Below are 19,376 nucleotides of genomic sequence, written 5' to 3'. Positions count from 1 at the left end.
AGAGAATTTGATGAAACGGCCCAGAGCGATTCGATGAAACGGCATTAGATGAAACGGCGTTCGATGAAATGTCAGTTTATTCAGTGAAACGGCGTTCGATGAAATGGCGTTCGACGAAATGTCCGCTACCCGTAAAACACATACTAAAAGCGCAAGACATAAGGAGTTCGCTCCACTTGATTGGTTTATTTTATTATAAAATACGTAAAAAAAGATCCCGAACGCCATGATTGTGCGTTTTTGATGCTGTTTGATTGGCCAAAGCGGTTCATAGCGTCGGCTGACACATTCTTGAGGAGAAACGATGTCCCTCGTTCGGGAGAGCTATTTGAGGTATCCCACGCGGAGTTAAACCGTCATACGCGTACAAAGAACTACGGAGGAATCAACCAGCTCCGACTGATACAACTATTTACGAGAGGATGAATCAAGCAACGTTCATGAATTAATAGTGGTCATTATTGCCGCGCGCGCACCTGACCAAGGAAGCAGCGCGTTCGTGATCTAGCGGTTATAGCGCTTGCCTTGCAAAAAGCCAAGTTTCGATGCTTGGCCGTGGGCACGCGTTTTTGTTGACTCTGTAATGTGATGTTCTGGTATATTCGAGAACCGTGTCGTAAGGGCCTCCGACGAAGCAAGCAGGACTCCTGCAGCCGATATCTGCCTCGACTACGCTCTTCCAGCGGGTAGGAATCAATTTACTTGGACCCAACATGGATTATCGTCGCGACCGATTATCTTACACGATACGACGAGTGCGAAAGCCCTGCCATCGGGAACAGCGGTGGAAGTCGCCAAGTTTTTGTCGAGTCCATCCTCCTTCGACACGGCGCACCTGAAGTTCTGATCACAGATCGAGGATCATCTTCCATGGCACAGCTGACTCAAGAGGTTCTTAGATACAGTCACACCAGCCATCGACGAACCACCGTTTATCATCCACAGGCCAACGGGCTAACGGAGCGACTCAACAAGACGATCGCCGACATGATATCCATGTACGTCGACGTGGAGCACAAGACGTTTGACGAGGTGTTGCCGTACGTTGCGTTTGCGTACAACACAGCAGTTCAAGAAACCACGGGAATGACGCCATTTCAACTGGTACACGGCCGAACGGTCACCGCGATGCTCGACGCCATGCTGCCTCACGTGTTAATCGACGGTTGCAACGAAGAGGCTCAACTGATCGCTCAACGCGCGGAGAAAGCTCGTCAACAGGCAAGAATCAAGACTCAAGGCCAACAGCGAGTTGATGCACGCCGGTATAACCTTCGTCGCCGGGAGGTCCACTTTCAACCCGGAGACCGGGTATGGGTGTAGACACCGATACGGCACCGCAATCTCAGCGAGAAGCTTCGGAAACGCTATTTCGGACCCTACAGGATCATCCGACGCCTCGGCGATTTGAACTACGAAGTTCTTCCCGATGGAACGCGCCCATCCGCGAGACGTGTTGTCCGGCTCAAGCCGTATTACGAATGATAGAACTTTGGACTCTTGTCAAAAAGTGAACTGTGAACTGTGACTCGCGATTCTGCTGTCCATTTGTTGTGGATTTGTTTCTTTGGTTTTGTGCTGCATCGGGACGATGCATTTTTTAAAAAGGGGGATTACTGCCGCGCGCGCACCTGACCAAGGAGGCAACGCGCTCGTGACCTTTTCTGCTTCCACCGCTCGCCCGAGACGAACGCAGGATGCTGAGCTCCGTTGGAGCGGTAGCAACGGCCGATACGTTCTGCGGTATATCTGTTTCTGGAGATCCAACTAATTACAAGATTATTTTGCCTCCCCTGCCTGCCGGATACATCGTAATTAATGCAGTTTTCCCGCACTGCGACGTACGCAACCGCCCGTACCGAATTCAAGACTTCAAACACGAGCTGGAGCGACTGGATGTCCTTCAAGAATTGGCGTCGGCGGGCGCCCACCAAATGAATCACGTTTAGATGCTACGTCTGCACTTACTCGCCGCAAAGCAGCGTTTAGTGGAAGCGAAAGAACTGCAAATCAAAGGGGAGCGTTACCTCGTGCTCGATCCTACCAACGCGGAAGTCAAGGCTAAACAGCATTGGGTTCCCTACGACGTCCCCAACTGCCAAGTACGTAAAGAACCCGGGCGCTTAGCTAAAGTGTCCGACATCAGCAGAGACCACTTCCGCGAAAAAAAGGTTTGAGACCGTGGAAACGAATACGCGGAGTGCGGAATGACGCTCAAAAAAGGAGTCACTGTGGACGGCGTCCCGCATGAGATTGTTGTCGACGGCTGCAAGGTCCTCGTCTTCATACCTGGTAGGGCCCCCCTATGCCTTAGGTGTAGACACAAAGGACACATCAGAAGGGACTGCCACATTCCCCAATTTAAGGAGTGCCGCCAGTTCGGTCACGAAACCAGCGATTGCGTCCGTACTTACGCGTAAATCGCTCAACAGCGGAAAGACGAAGAGTCGACCGAATTTCTGATGGATGAAGTAGAGGCAGAGGCTGCGACGGGAGGTGCCGGGCCTCCGCTTCCAATCGCCAATGACGGCGGCGGTGACGCCTCTATTGGGAACCAGGACAACTTTGGGGAGAGTTCTCAGCCCAGTCAGCCAGAGCAAGCAAAACAGGCGACCTGTAACAAGGAAAATAGGTTCATTTGTCCCCCAAACCACTGCATGCGCGTGCAAAATTCGGGATGAACATTGTGAAAGATAAGGATACCCTAGACAGTGAGACTTAAGTTGCAGAACCCATGAACATCGACGTCAACCAGACGGCGAAGCGACAACGAGACCAGACAATACACAAGGCCTCACCCGATGACACGATCGGTGGCGAACTACCGGGGCAAATGCAGGGATCCAAGAAAAGCCGTGTCGTGAATCGTAACCAAGCCTCGAGACCTTCGGGACGACCGCAAACGTGAAGACTCGTAGTGTGTGTCATTCACAGAGCCTTTTCGGGGTGATGGGCAGCGTGAAAAGGTAATCTTGGGTGAGTTTGACAACACAACATCACGCTCGAACCTATCGCGCTTATTCGATGTGCCACCTTAAATGTCACGAAATTAAATCCCCCCCCCCCAACACACAAAAAAAGAAAAAAACAAACAAAACAGTATCAACCTCCAACGACTACTCAGTGACGAAACTATAGGCATTCCAGCTCTTCAGGAAACTAAAATTGACGGTAGTGAACAGATTCAATATGCCTTAAAACCTTTTTTGAAGAGGTATGAAATATGTGTCATTCAAGCCACTGGAGTGTCGGCAGGGTGTTTTTGTTTCTCGCGAAAACATTTAGCCTGACCGATTTAAAAACCACGACAGATGGCCAAGGAAGACTTGTTCTTGGTGATTTCAGGGTTCAAAATCAACTGTGGCGTGTGCTTTGCATTTGTGCTCCTAACGCAGTTAACGAGAGGGAAGCTTTCTTTCGCCATTTAGAACATTACTTTAATTGTGATTGGTATATTGTGTTACTAGGAGACTTTAACTGTGTGTGTAACCCAGAATACAGGTCATCAGCAATTTCACGAAACGACAGAAGCGTGCAATTTTTGAAGTCCATGTTAGAAGAGTGTAAGCTGGAGGACGTCACCGAAATGCAAAGTTTGCGAAGCGATTTGAGATTTACTTACTTTCAGCTATCATCACATGCTCGGTTAGACAGGATTTGTTTCTACAGAAATTAGCACATGCACCACGGGACACTCTGTCAAAACGATCTTGTCAGCGATCACTGCCTCGTAGCTGTGATTGACGGTGAAAGAGGAAAGGCGACACGAAAGTTCAACTGGAAACTATGCAAATTTAATGTAACGCTGCTAAAAGACGAAATGTTTACAGATGGCGTTAAAAACCTTCTAAAGAAAGTGACTGAGGATTGTAGTATAAGTTATATGGAGAACGGGACTTTTTTTAAACAGGAAGTTACATAGAATGGTCGTCTATTTTGAACTACAGTGCAGCAAAGGAAAAAAAAATGATCCAGCAGCGTTGACTAGAACTCCTCAAGGTCGGGGAGTGATAAGCCAGGGGGACGGCTACTGAGGTAAATCAAGTGAAAGCCAAACTTCAAGCTTTTCAAGATAAAAAGTATCGTGGAGTAGTAGTGCGGGAAAGGGCCGAGAGGTTTCTTCTTGGGGAACAGCCCACGAAACGTGCGCTAACTGATGAACGAAAGTTTGTGCTAGCAAAAGAGATTTCTGCCGTGGAACTGAACGGCGCTGTCATAAATGACAGAGATGGCATTGAAAGGGCATTTGTGACGTACTATAGCCAGCTGTTCAGAGGCAAAGATATGCCTATGGACATGACAGCGATCAAAGAACTACTCCAGATAACACCAGAGGTATCGCAACGTGTGAAAGAGTGGATAGAAGAACCCATCACGTTGACGGAGATAGAAAGAGCCATCGAAGGCCTCGCCACCCACAAAACGCCTGGTCCTGACGGTCTCTGCGCAGAGTTTTATCAGCAATTCCGCGCCCAAATTTTCCACTTTTATTACGAAGTTATACGTGAAGCTTACGAGCTCAAGGCACTACCACCGTCGTTCTTACAATCGCATACAGTATTGATACCTAAATTTAATGACGTTCTGGTCGAGAGTGCACATCGATTATGCAAGACCAGTTGAGGGAAGGATGTTGCAAATAGTCGTCGATTCCCATTCCAAATGGATTGAAGCTTGCTTCATGTGATCAACGACGGCAGAGGCGACGGTGAATCAACTCCGAGAACTGTTCAGCAGGTTCGGTCTGCCCAGAACAATCGTTTCTAATAATGAACCTCAGTTCAGCAGTTCATAGTCAGTCGTATTCCCTCCCCCCCCCCCCCCCCCCCCCCAGGAGATCTGCCTTCGGACCGGCGGTTCAAAACTTGCCCGTGTTCGAGGTTGTACCATGTAGTACACTTATGCCAAGTCCAGGTCCTCGCCCTCTGACGCCGTCGCAGCTGCAATCGTCGAGCTTGGTCGTCCTGCAGTTGCAACGTCATGATGCGCCCCACATTCCTTCGCGAAATGGCCTTGTCTGCCGCATCGGAAACATCTGGCGAATCTGTGCCGACACGCGTCTCGTGCATGTGAACTGTTTCCGCATCGCTCGCATTCTTCTTTTCTTGTATTGTACCTCCTTTCCAGGACTGACTGTTTTCGGGACTTCCCGGCTATTCTGTGTAGCTCCGCTTCATTTTTCACCTCCTGGCTTTCCATGTTTTTTACTTCCTGGCTTTCCATGTTTTTTACCTCCTTTGTGGCTACCTCTGCCGCGGTCGCCAAATCTTCTGCCTCTGCCAAAGTCAGTTCTCGCCTTGCCAGTAGTTGACGTTTGACTGTCTCGTTCCGCACCCCGCAAACAATGCGGTCCCGCAGCATGCGGTCCAAGCTGTCTTCGAAATTGCAGTTTTCAGCGATTTTCCTCAGTTTCACGATAAAGTCTTGCACCGACTCGCCTTTCCGCTGTTGACGATTGAAAAACTTGTAGCTTTCCGCTATTTCGTTAGGCTTGGGCACGTAGTGTCGACCCAGGATGTCGACAACTTCCTTGTACGTCAGTTCGTTGACCCTTCGAGGCGCGCATATTCCGCACAGTATTCCAATCGGCCTGGAGCCGAGCGCGGCTACCAACAGTGCGCGCCTCCTCTTGTCTTCGATACTAGCATTTCCTTCAAAGTAGGCTTCAACTCGAACAACATAAGTTTCCCACTTATCTTCTGCGTCGTGGAAAAAGGGAACTTGAAACGCCGTGGCCGCAGTTGCCATTTTTGGGCTGTCCTTGCTTGTCGTGCCCGTTGCGTGAGTTCAGCTCGTCGCCACTGTTACGTCTGTGCTGCCATCCGCCGTTCGGCCCAGGCGCGACGCGATTATGACACAAAGGCAGAAGGTGATAGCATTAAGTAACGTTGATTATAAGATATTTGCAAGCATTTTATCACGACGAATCCAGCATGTAGTGTGCGATTTAGTAGGGGGACCACCAGACATGTGGAATCGAAGGTAGGACAATTCAGGCCAACATTTATATAGCACGAAACATTCTTGAAAGCTCAAATGATGGAAGTAGTCAGGTGGCGATGATACAAATTGACCTGGAAAAGGTGTTTGACAAAGTAAGCCATGGAGTACTGTGGGAGATTTTGGCTAAAGCTAATGTAGAGAAAATTATCTGCGAGAAGTTAGAATGGCGTACGAGGGGTGTACCTCGCGGCTCGTTATAAATAATTAATTGTCTGAAAAGATAAATGTATGGTCCTCCGTGCGACAGGGATGACCTCTGTCACCCTTGTTGTTTAGTCTCTACCTTGAGCCTTTTTGTTTAAGTGTCATAAAAAGCGAACATGTAAGGGGGTTTAAAATGAGCAGCATGGAAGTGAAAGTTTTAGCGTATGCTGACGATATTGCCGTTTTTTGTAGGAACAAAAACAGTTTGAGTAATGTTCTAGAATGCTGGGGTGTGGTATATTCTACGGGTGCTGCACTGCGTTCGAAGTAGCATCCAAAAGATGCATAGAGTTTTTGCTCTGTTCATATAGAATTGTGCAAGTGAACCCATGCGACGGGATAATCTGTTTTTAAGTCCTTCGAAGATGGACTAGGCTGCTACACTTGTTGATCCGACAAGTGGTTTCATGCTTCTTGTATCTACGAGATCCAAAACATCCGCTATTGCAGGTAATGTTTTATAAAGGCTCACGAGCCATATTCCAACCTTTCTTGTGAGCTAGTCCATCGGCCCCTTGCAAGGATGGTTGGGTTTGTAATAGAGGTTGTTGAAGCTTTTAGATTTGTGAGTGCCAGGCTCTTTCTTGATTATATCTGGCTTCGGCTAGTTGAAGAAAAGTGCACCGTGATTTGATTGATAACGTATTTCCACTACCAGTGTATCATGTGACGTATGGAAACGCGCCAGGCCGGGATGTCTTGACCCGAGTGAGGAAAATGGCAATACCTCCAACAACAAAGTCTTCCTTTTTTTGCTTGCACACTGGTACTCTGCCAGTGAAACTCTGGCTTAGAGAAAGAGGTATCATAGTTCCCGGTGGTGTAAATTGCCCTCTTGGTAAAGAACCTGAAACGATTGAACACTCTTTTCTGTACGGCTGGAGCCATCTTCCATTGGGATGTGTTGAAAAAAACTAAAAAAAAAAGGATTTGTGTATAACGTCGTATTCAATACGCTTCCTTACTATCGAGTCGCAGGGTTGTGTTCCATACGACATGATTGTGGTTATTTCACTTTTCAATCTGGGGAAGTCCCGTATGTCCGTCAGACATGCTGAGCAGCCCCCAAAATCGGCGCACCTGTTTTTCATTGAGTTGATTGTTTAAATTAAGAGTGTGTATGAGTACAACCAGTCCTTGTTTGAACGGGCAAATATTTTAAAAGCCTTGTGAAAATTAAAGAATTTTAATTGTGAAACTGCCCGAAAGTGCCGGGCGAGTTGCTTTTTAATACATGCTTGTAAATACGGGCTGAATAAAGAAAAAAAAAAAAAAAAAAAGCGCGCTCGTGGCTTATCGCGCTTGCCTTCCACGCAAAAAGCCAGAGTTCGATGCCCGGCCGCGGGTACGGATTTTTGTTGACTCTGCAATGTGATGTTCTGGGCCCGTTTGCTCGAACCACTAACCGCGGCTAAAGTTAGCCGCAGTACCTAGGAGAGGGATTTTCAGATCACGTGACTGGCTCGGTAGGGATGTGGGGAAGCATGGCGGTGCCCCAGTGAGTGAGCGCCGCTCGCTTTGGAACTAATATGTCGTTGTGGTTGCAATATCGGGCGCGTTAGGCCCGATATTGCTTTCGGAGGCTTTCGCTTTGCCTTACCTCACTTAAACCGCAAAGCATGGGCAATGACATCGCCGCATTTTTTAGATAGTGTTTCGATTCTGGGCACTCCTAAGCCTAAATGAACGCGATAATTGATGGCATAGCAACGTCTTTGGAAAGCGGATTGTTGATAGCAAACAGAAGCAGACGGCGTCCCAACAGACCTTTTTTCTAAATTATCCAAGCACCGAGGTGCATGCTACGACTGTAGTTGCACGCGTCGCACGTGCTGGCGTCTGCAGTAGTAACCGTTCTAAAGGAAAAGGTATAAAACAAATTTTGCCTTGCACGCGCGTTCGTTAAAGCCTTATTATGATTATTTACTTCAAATCTTTTATAAGAGGAAGGCCAGCGCACGTGGACCGTAGAATTACACTTCCAGCGTTCTCCTCGCGATGCTTGGATAATTTAGAAAAGGTCTGGGGACGCTGTCTGCTTTTGTGTGCTATCAACAATCCGCTTTCCAAAGACGTTGCCATGCCGACCATTATCGCGTTCATTTAGGCTTAGGAATGTCCACAATCGAAACACTATCTAAAAAATGCGGCGATGTCATTGCCCATGCTTTGCGGTTTAAGTGAGGTAATGCAAAGCGAAAGCCTCCAGAATTATTCGTTGCTGACTAACGCGCCCGATATTGCAGCTAAAACGACGTATTAGTTCCAAAGCGTGCGGCGCTCACTCACTGGGGCACCGCCATGTTTCCCCACATCCCTACCGAGCCAGTCACGTGATCTCAAAATCCCTCTCCTAGGTACTGCGGCTAACTTTAGCCGCGGTTAGCGCTTCGAGCATACGGGCCCAGGTAAATTCGAGAACCGTGTTGGCTTGTTGTAGGTCAGAATGTTCTACGTGCCGAATCTTCTAGGCCCATTGCTCCAAAAGCCCCGCGTGTACAAAAGGGGCTCCGCGTGGCGAGCCGGAGTCAGTCTCGGCCCAGCGTTCGACTTTAACGCTCGCAACGCTCTGTTGTTATCGTCTATCATCTTTTTTGTTTTGGGCACAAGTTTGCCACATTAAACGTTTATTTATTCCTGATTATTTATAGTTCTTTTGGTCACAACACGTGACAATATGATAGGACACATCACAGCGAAACATCTGACGATAATAACCACGCGATAAATGTATAAAACTTGGTTATTCCACTTGTACATTAAAATATTGGCTTCCGGGTGGTACTCAGATATGGTAAACCAAGGTGTAAAGACTGCTTAGACAGGAAATTGGGCAGAATAATAAAATACCACGGCTAAAAACTACGAACTGCGGGCCAAGCAGCGATCTTTTTCGGTGTGCGCCCTCGACGGCGTCTTCAGACTCTGCACGACTCTAACCAAACCTTCGCCTCCAGGTGAACGTCGCGCAAGTCTAGGTAAATCGCGTCATTTCTGTTTTCCACCGTATTTTTTCACAAAGTACGAAACAGACTTACCCATCAGGATGTATAGGGGAGGCCAAACAGCCGGATCCTGTTGAATGTAGCGCACCCATCTGATCGGATCCACCAGGATCCCGTATCTATAGAATAAAAGAATGCGTGCGAAAAACGCTGAGGTACAAAGTTTGCGTCATGAATGGGGAGCGTCGGGCTCATCCTCCTGTAGATGTTCGCGGGACGTGCGGATATTGCGCAGATGTCTTTGAAACATACGTGAGAAATTGAACCGTTTTCTGTGCGCCCAACGAAGCGTGCGTTCTCTCGGGGACATCACAATTCAAAGACCTATGACCGCGAAGCAGAGGCGACGGACGAAAGAAACACACGGCTGCCGTTCGTGGATCTTGTTTACAGTTCGTTAATGTTTGCTTTCGTTTACTTTTCGCGTTGTTCTGTCTTTGTGGGTCGTTTGTGTGTGCTTAACTTTTTATATCAAGCAGAAAATGTTGACCAATACGCGAGTCTGACATTCTGCATGCTGCAGCGGACTGAGATGGCTCAGACGCTTCATGTCAAGCAAAGCTGGCACATGCACAATTCTTACACTTGGTGTGGGAACACGCGTTGTTGTTTGTAAACAGACAACAGGACCTCTCGTTTTAGGTCGCGGCTCATTGCAGGTCGTACAATTTCACGCGAAGGCGTAGTTTGCCGGTATCTTTTTCATACCAGAGTAGCTAAGGTAAATATAACCCGGTCTCGTGAAGGAAGGACAAAAAAGAACAAGAGGATACAAGAATGATGCAGCACTGCTCCCGGACCCGTGTTTACATCCGTTTAATTCGCTTATTCTACGGGAAGTTTAAAGATTTATGATGCCATTCTCCGACCTTTCCCATCCTTGTGCGTCCGCGAAAAATGAAACATGCTTCAAACTGATGGTGTCCCTAATGCTGACCTCTGACGTTTGAAGGTGATTTGAGCGTTTAACAAATAGGCAATTACTCACATTCTTTCGTCGTGCTCATATTTTTATATATTTTACTAGGAAGCCTGCATTGCAGCGAGACATTTTAGCAGAGCTAGCTTGTATTGCAAAAATCCATAAAATTTAACAGGAATATCTCTCTCTCTCTCTCTCTCTATATATATATATATATATGTGTGTGTATATAACTGAGAAGAAAAAAAAACCCTAGGTGAAGACGGCAACGACGGACGGTTTATTCTTCGACGTTTCGGTCGGACTCCGGCCGAAACGTCGAAGAATAAACTGTCCGTTGTTGCTGTGAAGTAAAAAACGACTTTACATGTTTGCAGGAATGGCTCCTGTGCGCTAAAATTTTGAGCGACGCTCGCGCCACGTAACGTTTCCGCCATGCTGTGGTGCTCAAGGGGTACGTCATTGGGGTGCGCGATGATAAGACGCCGGCGTCTGGTATATTGCCGACGGCCAGCGTTAGCGACGCTTCCGGAACGCAGAAGGTATCCACACAGAATCGTAGCATCCAATATTGTATACGGGGCATGTTTAAAGGAGCGGTGCATTATATTCGATTGGAATGTTTTTCACTTTACACGAGCTTACTGGCACTAGTGGGGCTCAAGGATACTCGCACGCAACGCCACTGGCCAAGAAACTCCTTTGTTGCGCTGTAATTTCAAGGAGAAAAGCGATCATTTTCATTCAATCTCTCATTTGCTAAACTTGGTGACGTAACGTGGGGATCGCAGTACACCCCAATGACGATATTTGAATGCGGTTCATAGATTGGACCCGAGCATTGCGTGGGCACTCGATTTAGGCTCGTTTTAATTACCAGCTCGAGAAGAATCCGGGTAGTGGCCCGTGTCCAATCGCTTCAACCACGACAATACCCGAGACATAACAATGTCTGGAACTCAGCGCGTGTCCTGCGCTTTGCCAACCCCAGCGCGTGGCTATGATCAACACTGGCGGCATATAATCGGCTCCAGATCACGTGGCCGCTTGTTCTGGCTGCGAATTGAGGGGTTGAACGCTGATCGTTGTTCTTTAAGTTTTTTCTAAGACTTCTATTGCGTGGCGTGAAAAACGAACGCGTGTTTCATAGGTCATTAACGTCAGGGATCCGTTCTAAGCGGTATTTGTGCAAAATACAAAACTTGTCGCATCGCCTCTTTAAGGGTTGGTGCTGACTTCATAACGATCGCTGCCTCTCTTCAGCGCGTCGTGGAACCCAGAGCTGCCGCGAGCGCAGCCATCGTTGATCCAATGGCCATGCTGCTTCTGGCACATTCTGATGAGCGTTTTGAGACTTTAATAAGTTTTAAAATTTTCTATTTGTTTCTGGTTTGGGTATTTTCTTTAATTGTATGTGCCCTTTCCCGGTCGCAGGCAACACCTGTACGTTTTATAAATATACATATATATTTAATTTCTTTCTGCTCTTACTGTAAGGCGCTTGACAACATTGCACGACAAGCAGCGAACGTCCTTGCTGGAGAGTAGGTCCGCCTCACCTCACGCGCGGTTCGAGGTTAAGCCGGGATTCTACTTACAAAGGTGCGATGTCGGTGACAAGTTAAGAGTAGAGGGTGAGGGAAAGAAAGGCTGGGGATTAGGAAGCAGATGGATTGCTGGAGAGAAGAAAACACCCTCCTCCCTTCACCATTCCACGTGCTTCCTCCTCCCCAGCCTTCCTTTCTCTCGCCATAAATTTTTAACCTGCCAACGACTATAGAATAAAAAAAAAACTGCACAGAAGGCATTAAAGACACTGGATTGAACAGAAGTGCATCAGCACAACTGGAATATAAGAGGCAAAAATAAAAAAAAGCTGGGAAACTCAAAGTACTATCCATGAAACACAAGCCGAAGAACTATTTATACACTATTTTAAAAACATGTCAAGAATACACTTTTAGGCAGCCTATTCCACTCTTCAATAGTTGTCGGTAAAAGAACAACAAATTCGCGTGGCATAAATACGGTCGGAGTTTGTTCGGGTGGTCCGTTCTTCCTGATATCTAAAACGGTTCCAGTAAAACATATCCCTACTTATCACGAGTTCATTCTGATAAATGTCTCCTATAAGTTTTAGACTAAAATATTTGCTTCGTTCACAAACCAACTCCAAATGTCGGGCCTCGTTCATGCTGGTAACGCCTGCCTCATGTTTCATGTTTAGATGCTTATTGCTATACCAAGCTAACAAAATACTACTATCACAATCGCCATTTTCTAACCGGGCCCGATCTCGCCACCTTGCATCGCTCCTGTTGACTTCCAAGTGACGAAGCAGAGCTGCTATGGCAACGGCCTTCGGCTGCTTTTTGCGGCCAACGCGGTGTACGGGAATTACCTGAGGATGTTATCGAGGACGGATATGCTGTGGGACAGCACCTGTAAGGAAAAATGCGATTATTGAAAAGGATAAAGATTCGTTCCTGAAAGGGGGGACTAAACTACTTTCTGGGATAGTTTATTTATGGTCATAACTCAATCTATGGGTTTTAAGCATTAATAAAAAACCAGAAAAAACATCACATTTATCTGTCGCTGACACCAGATTGTGCCATGCGACGAGAAGCAGAGAAGCCCCTCATTTCGTTCATTGGAGCCATCTGGTGTCAGCGCTAGTTCCGAAGTAATTGATCTTTGAAACCGATTTTAAGGGAGAAATCGGCCGCGCACGAATGAAACGCTTGATCTTTTTAGGATGCTTAATGCCCATAGATTGATTTATGACCATAAGGGGACTATCGCCAAAAGTGGTTTAGTGCCCCTTTAACATCTTCAAACTCGCACACTCGGGCGTGGTCCACGTTTCTCACACTCAGTAGTCGAGATCAGCCTTCAACGAAGATGAGCGACGTGTACGATGGATACCATCCTGAGTATGAGGATACCAAATAAGTGGACTAATAATTTTTTTAATTTGGCATGGGACCACCAAGAGGTTTGATGATCATGGTTAGTCATCTAATAACCTTGAAATTCAAAATATTTATTTTCTTTCCACTCGGAGAGGGGAGGCCGAGAAAAGAACAACTCAGTGTTGCTTGACAGGCCTCAACCCCATACAGCAGCAGAGGGAAAAAGCACAAGCACGCACACATACATACACACATAATATATATAGCATTATTAACATAATTACACACAAACAATAATAATATTAAAGATAGCCAGGAAAAAAGGAGCTAAATTGTACAATCACTTCATGCTCTAAAAACGAAGAGAAATACTTAAGAAAGCCCGCAACAAAAACAGAACGCACCTCGTTTCGATTCCCACTCAAAATGTGTATGCTCAATTCACTAACTACAACAACTTAAAAGACGCGGTAGTGTGGATCTGAACATTTAATTGCCGTAATTGGTACTGGAGAGCGGTACTGACAACCATCGTGCCCCGAATTCTATTGTGCTTGAACGAACGAACGAATGAATGAATGAATGAATGATTGAATGTATGTATGTGTGTGTAGCGGTGTATGTATATATGCATGTATGTATGTATATGTGTATCTATATGTATGTGTGTATCTGTATGTGTATATATGTAAGCATGCAGGCATGTATGCATAGATGCATGTATGTATCTATGTATGCATGCATGGATGCATGCATGTTCGTTTGTATGTATGTATGCATGCATGCATGCATGTATGGATGCGTGTATGCTTGCATGTATCGATGTATGCATGCATGTGTATAATATAAGTGTGTTAGTATTACGATGATTCAATGTTGATGTGATTTAAAGTGAAGATAGATAAGGTGACAGACAGCACGACCGTTCTGGAAGGCGAGCTCAAAACGTCACGACCTTCCGCGCGTTTTCTTCACCAAGCGTGCGCTTCGTCCTCCTCTCTTCCTAACAATACCCTCCCTGTCGGCGGAGATGACGCTCATTTGGCGGTTGTTGTTGAAGCGATGTTTATTAGAAAATCGAAGTTGTTGTTCGTTGCGCTTTGGGCCCACATGTCACTGTCGATGGGAAAGGGAAATAGGAGAAAAAAAATGAAAGCCGTTTACAACTCCCTGTAACGCCGAATTAGAGCGCAGCTCTTGAGGAGGAGGAGGGAAGGGTATTGAAGGGGGGGGGGTCATGTGACCTCGGGCGGTCACGTGACCTTGACGATGACGATCCGATGACGTCATCAGCGACGTCACAGATGACGTCATCAGTTATGATGACGATGACGATGCGGATGCCAATGACGTCATCAGTGACGATGACGATGCGAATGCCGATGCCAATGACGTCACCAGGTTGCCTGCAACCTGGATTGCATGCAACAGGTTGCATACAACTCGTTGCATTCCAGTTGCATGCAACAGGTTGCAGGCAACCCAGGTTGCACGCCAGCTGCATGCAACAGGTTGCATGCAACCTGTTTTATGCAACTCCCGAAGGAACCCGAGGTCCTCCCGAAGGAACCCGAGGTCCCCCCGAGGTCCTCCCGAAGGAACCCGAGGTCCTTTCGAGGTCTTACCAAAAAAAACCCGAGGTCCTCCCGAGGTCCTCCCGAAGGGACCCGAGGTTCTCCCGAAGGACCTCGGGTTCCTTCGGGACGACCTCGGGTTCCTTCGGGAGGACCTCAGGTCCCTTCGGAAAAATTTACCCATAATGAACCGCGCGTTTACGCCGACGGCGATGACGACGCCGCTCAAGCCGGAAACGGGCGCCTAAGAGCTGCGCTCTAAAAAGAGACAGAGGAGTAGGAGCGGGGAAGGGGGAAGGGAATCTCTTCAGAGTGTTAACTTTTTCACGGTTTTTGGTACAGAATCGTGATTCCTGGAACTCCTGAAAACCTCTGGATGTAAGATCTCCACGAGCTCCAGGAGCCGCAAGCAACCCAGGTCTCTTGGAGGTCTTAGAGGATCTTGAGGAGTTCCGCGCTCCTCAGGAACCTGACTACACTCAATTGAGTGCCTTGTCTGTAGTAGCGCGTGACGCTCTTGGACGCAGGAGTTCCTCCAAGTTTGAACTAGGTAGCCCTAGGCGGGAAAAGGCATCAATGAGGTTGGTGCACTCCTTTTCATGATCAGTGCAGGGCAGGAGGAGATGTTCGGCGGCGGTCGTTTCCTTGCAGGTCTGGCATATAGGGTGAACATTGAGTGTGACGCGACTTTTCCACGCCGGGGTGAAAACGCTTCCAGTCCGTAATCTGTAAAATACTGCAACAGTTTGGCGGTCGAAGCCGCGCGGTATAAGAGTTGGAAAGGCACCCGCCACCACTACCGGATCCGGGTGCTGTAGAGCGATGTCTCTTCTCACAAGGAGCTTGGCGTCTGAGAAGTGGGGAACGGTTGAGAGCGGGCACTTGGGGTTTTTGTGAGCCTGCAGCGCCAGAATATCAACGACGTCATTCCCTCTAATGCTGCAGTGGCTTGGGAGCCATTCATTTGGCGGCTGGGGACGAAGGGTGGTTGCGGTGGTTAGGCGTCCAGGCGGTAATAGGGCCGCAATCTGGCGACATGCACGATGTCTGACGCGCAGGTACGACGATCTCGTGGTTGGGAAACGAGAACAACTTCGTACTTGGAGGCGGGCAGTTGACGGATGACGCGGAAGGAGTCGATGAGCTCCCGTTGGAATTTTTTCACATTTTCTTACGGTACTAGAACGTGACCCTAGGAGTACCTCGTCACCAATTCTGTAATCCACTGGTCATTGAAATTCATGGTGGCGCAATGTCTGTTGTTGCAGCGACTGAGACGTGTGGATGCGAGCGAGTTGACGGTGTCTTTGGCGTGGGATACAATATCGGCGTGATAGGGGAGAACGTAGGGGAGGACTGTGTCAAGTAGCATGAGAGATCCTGGGGCATACAGAAAGTAGTGCGGTGGGTAGCCGGTGGTTGATTGTCGAGCCGTATTATTTGCATATGTGATGTACGGTACGGCGATGTCCCAGGTGGTTTGTTTTAAAAAACATGCATATAAAGGGACAATGAAACGATTTTGAAATCGGATTTCATCCACCACACGTATATAAAGGGAGAATGAAACGATTTTGAAATCGAATTTCATTCACCGCACGTCGTAAGAGGTGTGAAAAAAATAGAGGCAATTTTTTTGTTGTTATAGAACTTTGAAAAGAAAAGCGGACTCTTTTATACCTTCTTTCCTTCAAAAGCTCTCTGCGTTTTCAATGCAATGCATCCGCGGTGCCAAGGCTTATCAGACAAATCCACGTCGCCTATTGGATAAGGGACATACCTCACCAGCACCGTGATCATAAACAATAAATTGCGGGCGAATGTTTCTTAAAAGTTCTGTTCAAGAATATTCTGATCCACATTTTGTTGAATAATTAGCGATGTGACGAAATTGCCGAATTTTATAATGCTTAGGGTGCCTACATGTCTGTCTGTCTCAGGGTGAAGACATCCATTGTTGCCCTGAATGTGCCAGCGCGTTACGCTCTCGAGCACTCGGTGCGTGGCTTGGGCGGTAAAATGGCGTCTATGCATTAGCCAAAGGTACGCGCTCGAGCTGAGTGACACCGGATTGCGCGCACTTCAAAATGCATAAAAAAACGATAGGGCGGAAAAATGGCTGAGATGTCACCACTCAAGCAAAAGCGCGTGTGTATGAAGGCACTCTAATAATGCTCGGAGCTATGCGCCATCTATCGTGTGGTAAACGAAGCAAGCGAAGGATAAGACTGCACCTGCGCTGTCGCTCTCTGCTGAAACAGATGGCGTGGGTGGTGATCGTTGACGTGGTCGGCGTGGTGGAAGATCATCGTTCCGGCCTAGAGCGCTATCTTTGACTGAATTCTCGTCGCGTGTCGCGATAATAACCCAGCACGTCTTAGAAGGGAAGATCCATCTACTCGTGCGGTCATGTTGTGGCGGCACCCTCTAGACAGCAGAAATGTTCGTGCCGTCGTCTTTGTTTACATCGACTACAGTGGTGCTTTCTTGGCATTTGTATCCTCGAACATCGCCCGGATTTCATATTTTGCGCATTCCATGCCTGTGCTGAAGTTCAATATATTACTGGTGCGTACTGTATTTAAAGGCGCGTATGAAGAATGCGAATTTCGACACGTTTTCATCACCCGAGAAAAGTGATTAGTGGTGGCATTCCTTGAACGATCGCAACGCCTATTTGATCACGAAATAATATTTTGTACGTTGCCATATCTCTGCTAAGATTACATTGCCTTTTGCAATCTCAGAAAAGGTGTGTGGCAAGATTTGTACTATCAGTAAAGTCATGTTTTATAGTCGTGATCGTCTAAGACGGCGTAGTGCATATTTTTCTTTTCTTTTTTCATCCACTCTGCCGTGCGAGCCTGTCCTGAAAAAAATAAAAGTTAATAAAGCTTGAACCCGTAGAAAACTCTCTGCATTTTCTGCTACGCCAGTGAGTGACAGCGCGTCCCCTTTTTAGTGATACCGCAGAAATGGCTGACGGCGGCGGAGAAGCGGTTGTCGTGCTGACGACCTGCTGCGCTTCGTACCAGCGTATGGGGCCAGTCCTATTCTGTCGCTGAAGCGCAAAATATCTAATTCAAGTTCGCTCAGCTGCGATTTGTCCATGGTTATGGTGCTGATGAGAGGCGCTGATTAAAAATATATGTCGGTGGCATCAGCGCAGTAAAACCCTGTGGTAAAACCTACCGGCACACCGCCAGCTCGCCGCTAACGCTCCTATTCTCCTACTGCCCGGTGCCATAGCACGTCACGACCGTCAAAATTACGCCGCGGTTTGTTTTGCGGTGAGTTGGAAAAGAAGCAAAACTCAATATTTCAATAATTCCACGTGCAGAAGTTAATAAACCGAAACGGAAACGAATGCATGTTCGGCGTTGAGTGAACATTGAATGTTTAATCTTAAAAAAAAAATATATATATATATATTTGTCAAAAGTAAAAAGGTAATTGCACGGTCCCTTTACAGAATTTCTGTTAAGGCGTGTTGAGGCATGAGGTGAGGCCGTTTGTTTGCGGGTGGTACGTGGTCGTGACGGTGTGAATAGTTGAAGCCAGTCGCAAGGTTTCTCGAAGAAGTTGCGAAACGAAGGTGGTGCCCCGGTCACTGATTATATATTGAGATTCTCCGTGGCGTGGCGTGCGTAGGAAGTTGGCAACTTCTTCGACAGTGGCAGCAGGAACACACTTGGGTTCGCCATAACTGGTAAGGTATTAGACCCTTTCCGGAATTCAGTGCCATCTTGTGACTCAAATGGCGGTTAATCTTTTACTATACTAATGGCGGCAATGAACCTGTGGTCTGCAGTATTTAATGGGGCACCATCACTTAAATGTCAACGGTAAACGAGAATGTGCACTTCACTACAATTATTTTCAATCTCTTTTAGCGTCAATGGCGAAACAAATGCAGCCAGTCGGAACGAAGCGCCAACCCACGTAGACGCCTTGATAGAGTTCTATACACGAAGGGGCTTTGAGGCCGAGTGAGTGCTACTAACAGACTGACTGGGACCGAGTTAGGAACGAACGCTTACGCAGCTCTTACGTCCAATTCCTGCTTCACGCCGCGCTAACATCGAGAATGTGTAGGCCTCGAATCATCTGCTTAGGAGCATCTTCAACTTCTTCCTTCATCAGTAAACAGAAGGCCGCCATTAGTATAGCACATATGCCGTTTTCAGAATGGATTGGATTGGATTGGAGTCTGCGGCTCTTCCCTTTGTATCGGGTGATCAACAGTAACGGATACTGGATCTAGCCTGTCGCGCCTCCCGCGACTTCCGCTTCCGCTTGATGTTCCGCTGATCGGTTGCACTCCCTCCGCCGAGGCGTCTCCCTCCACTAGACCTCCAGCCGCCTCTTCGTCACGTCTACCGCCGATCGAACGTTCTTTTGTTCTTCCTCTCCTTGTTCTGCACCGATTCGGAAACCGAGTGCTACAGGTAGCACCTTTGTACTTGGGACCGGTACAATGTGCCGGCCCTGCAGCACTAGGTGCTCCATCGTCTCGTCGGTCTGCCCGCAGAGTGTGCACGTCCTCTCCTGTCCCTCCGTGAACCTGGCCCTCCACACCCGGGTCCGTAATGTGCCCATGCGGGCCTCTGCGAGGAGTCCACTGCCTGTCGAGTTGTCGTACCAGGGCTCTTTCCCTATGGCCTCCTTCTCCGCGTAGTACATCGCGAGGGACGGCTTCGCCGCCGCTCCCGCTCTCCATCTCTCCGTCTCCACTGCTCGGATGCCCTTTCTG

General features: G+C 47.7%; 2 protein-coding genes across 3 annotated transcripts in view; both read right to left on the bottom strand.

The window, feature by feature from the left end:
- The window catches only part of LOC8023923 (diacylglycerol O-acyltransferase 1), a 111,218-nt gene extending 98,653 nt beyond the window's left edge, over positions 1 to 12,565 (bottom strand). For both annotated transcript variants that reach the window (XM_042292111.1, XM_042292112.1), the window contains exons 1-2: positions 12,536 to 12,565; positions 9,246 to 9,331 (exon numbers count right to left, since the gene is read on the bottom strand). The gene's annotated coding sequence lies outside the window, so the exon portion shown is untranslated. The remainder of the gene's footprint in view (positions 1 to 9,245; positions 9,332 to 12,535) is intronic.
- LOC121836654 overlaps positions 4,900 to 19,376 on the bottom strand; it is a 72,048-nt gene continuing 57,571 nt past the window's right edge. Inside the window, exon 2 of the mRNA XM_042291613.1 lies at positions 4,900 to 5,691. Coding sequence (XP_042147547.1) covers positions 4,900 to 5,691 — 792 coding nt within the window. The remainder of the gene's footprint in view (positions 5,692 to 19,376) is intronic.

The sequence above is a fragment of the Ixodes scapularis genome, unplaced genomic scaffold, assembly GCF_016920785.2.
Source record: "Ixodes scapularis isolate PalLabHiFi unplaced genomic scaffold, ASM1692078v2 PGA_scaffold2__306_contigs__length_199485367, whole genome shotgun sequence".
NCBI lineage: Eukaryota > Metazoa > Arthropoda > Arachnida > Ixodida > Ixodidae > Ixodes > Ixodes scapularis.
This window is presented reverse-complemented; position numbering and strand designations above follow the sequence as displayed.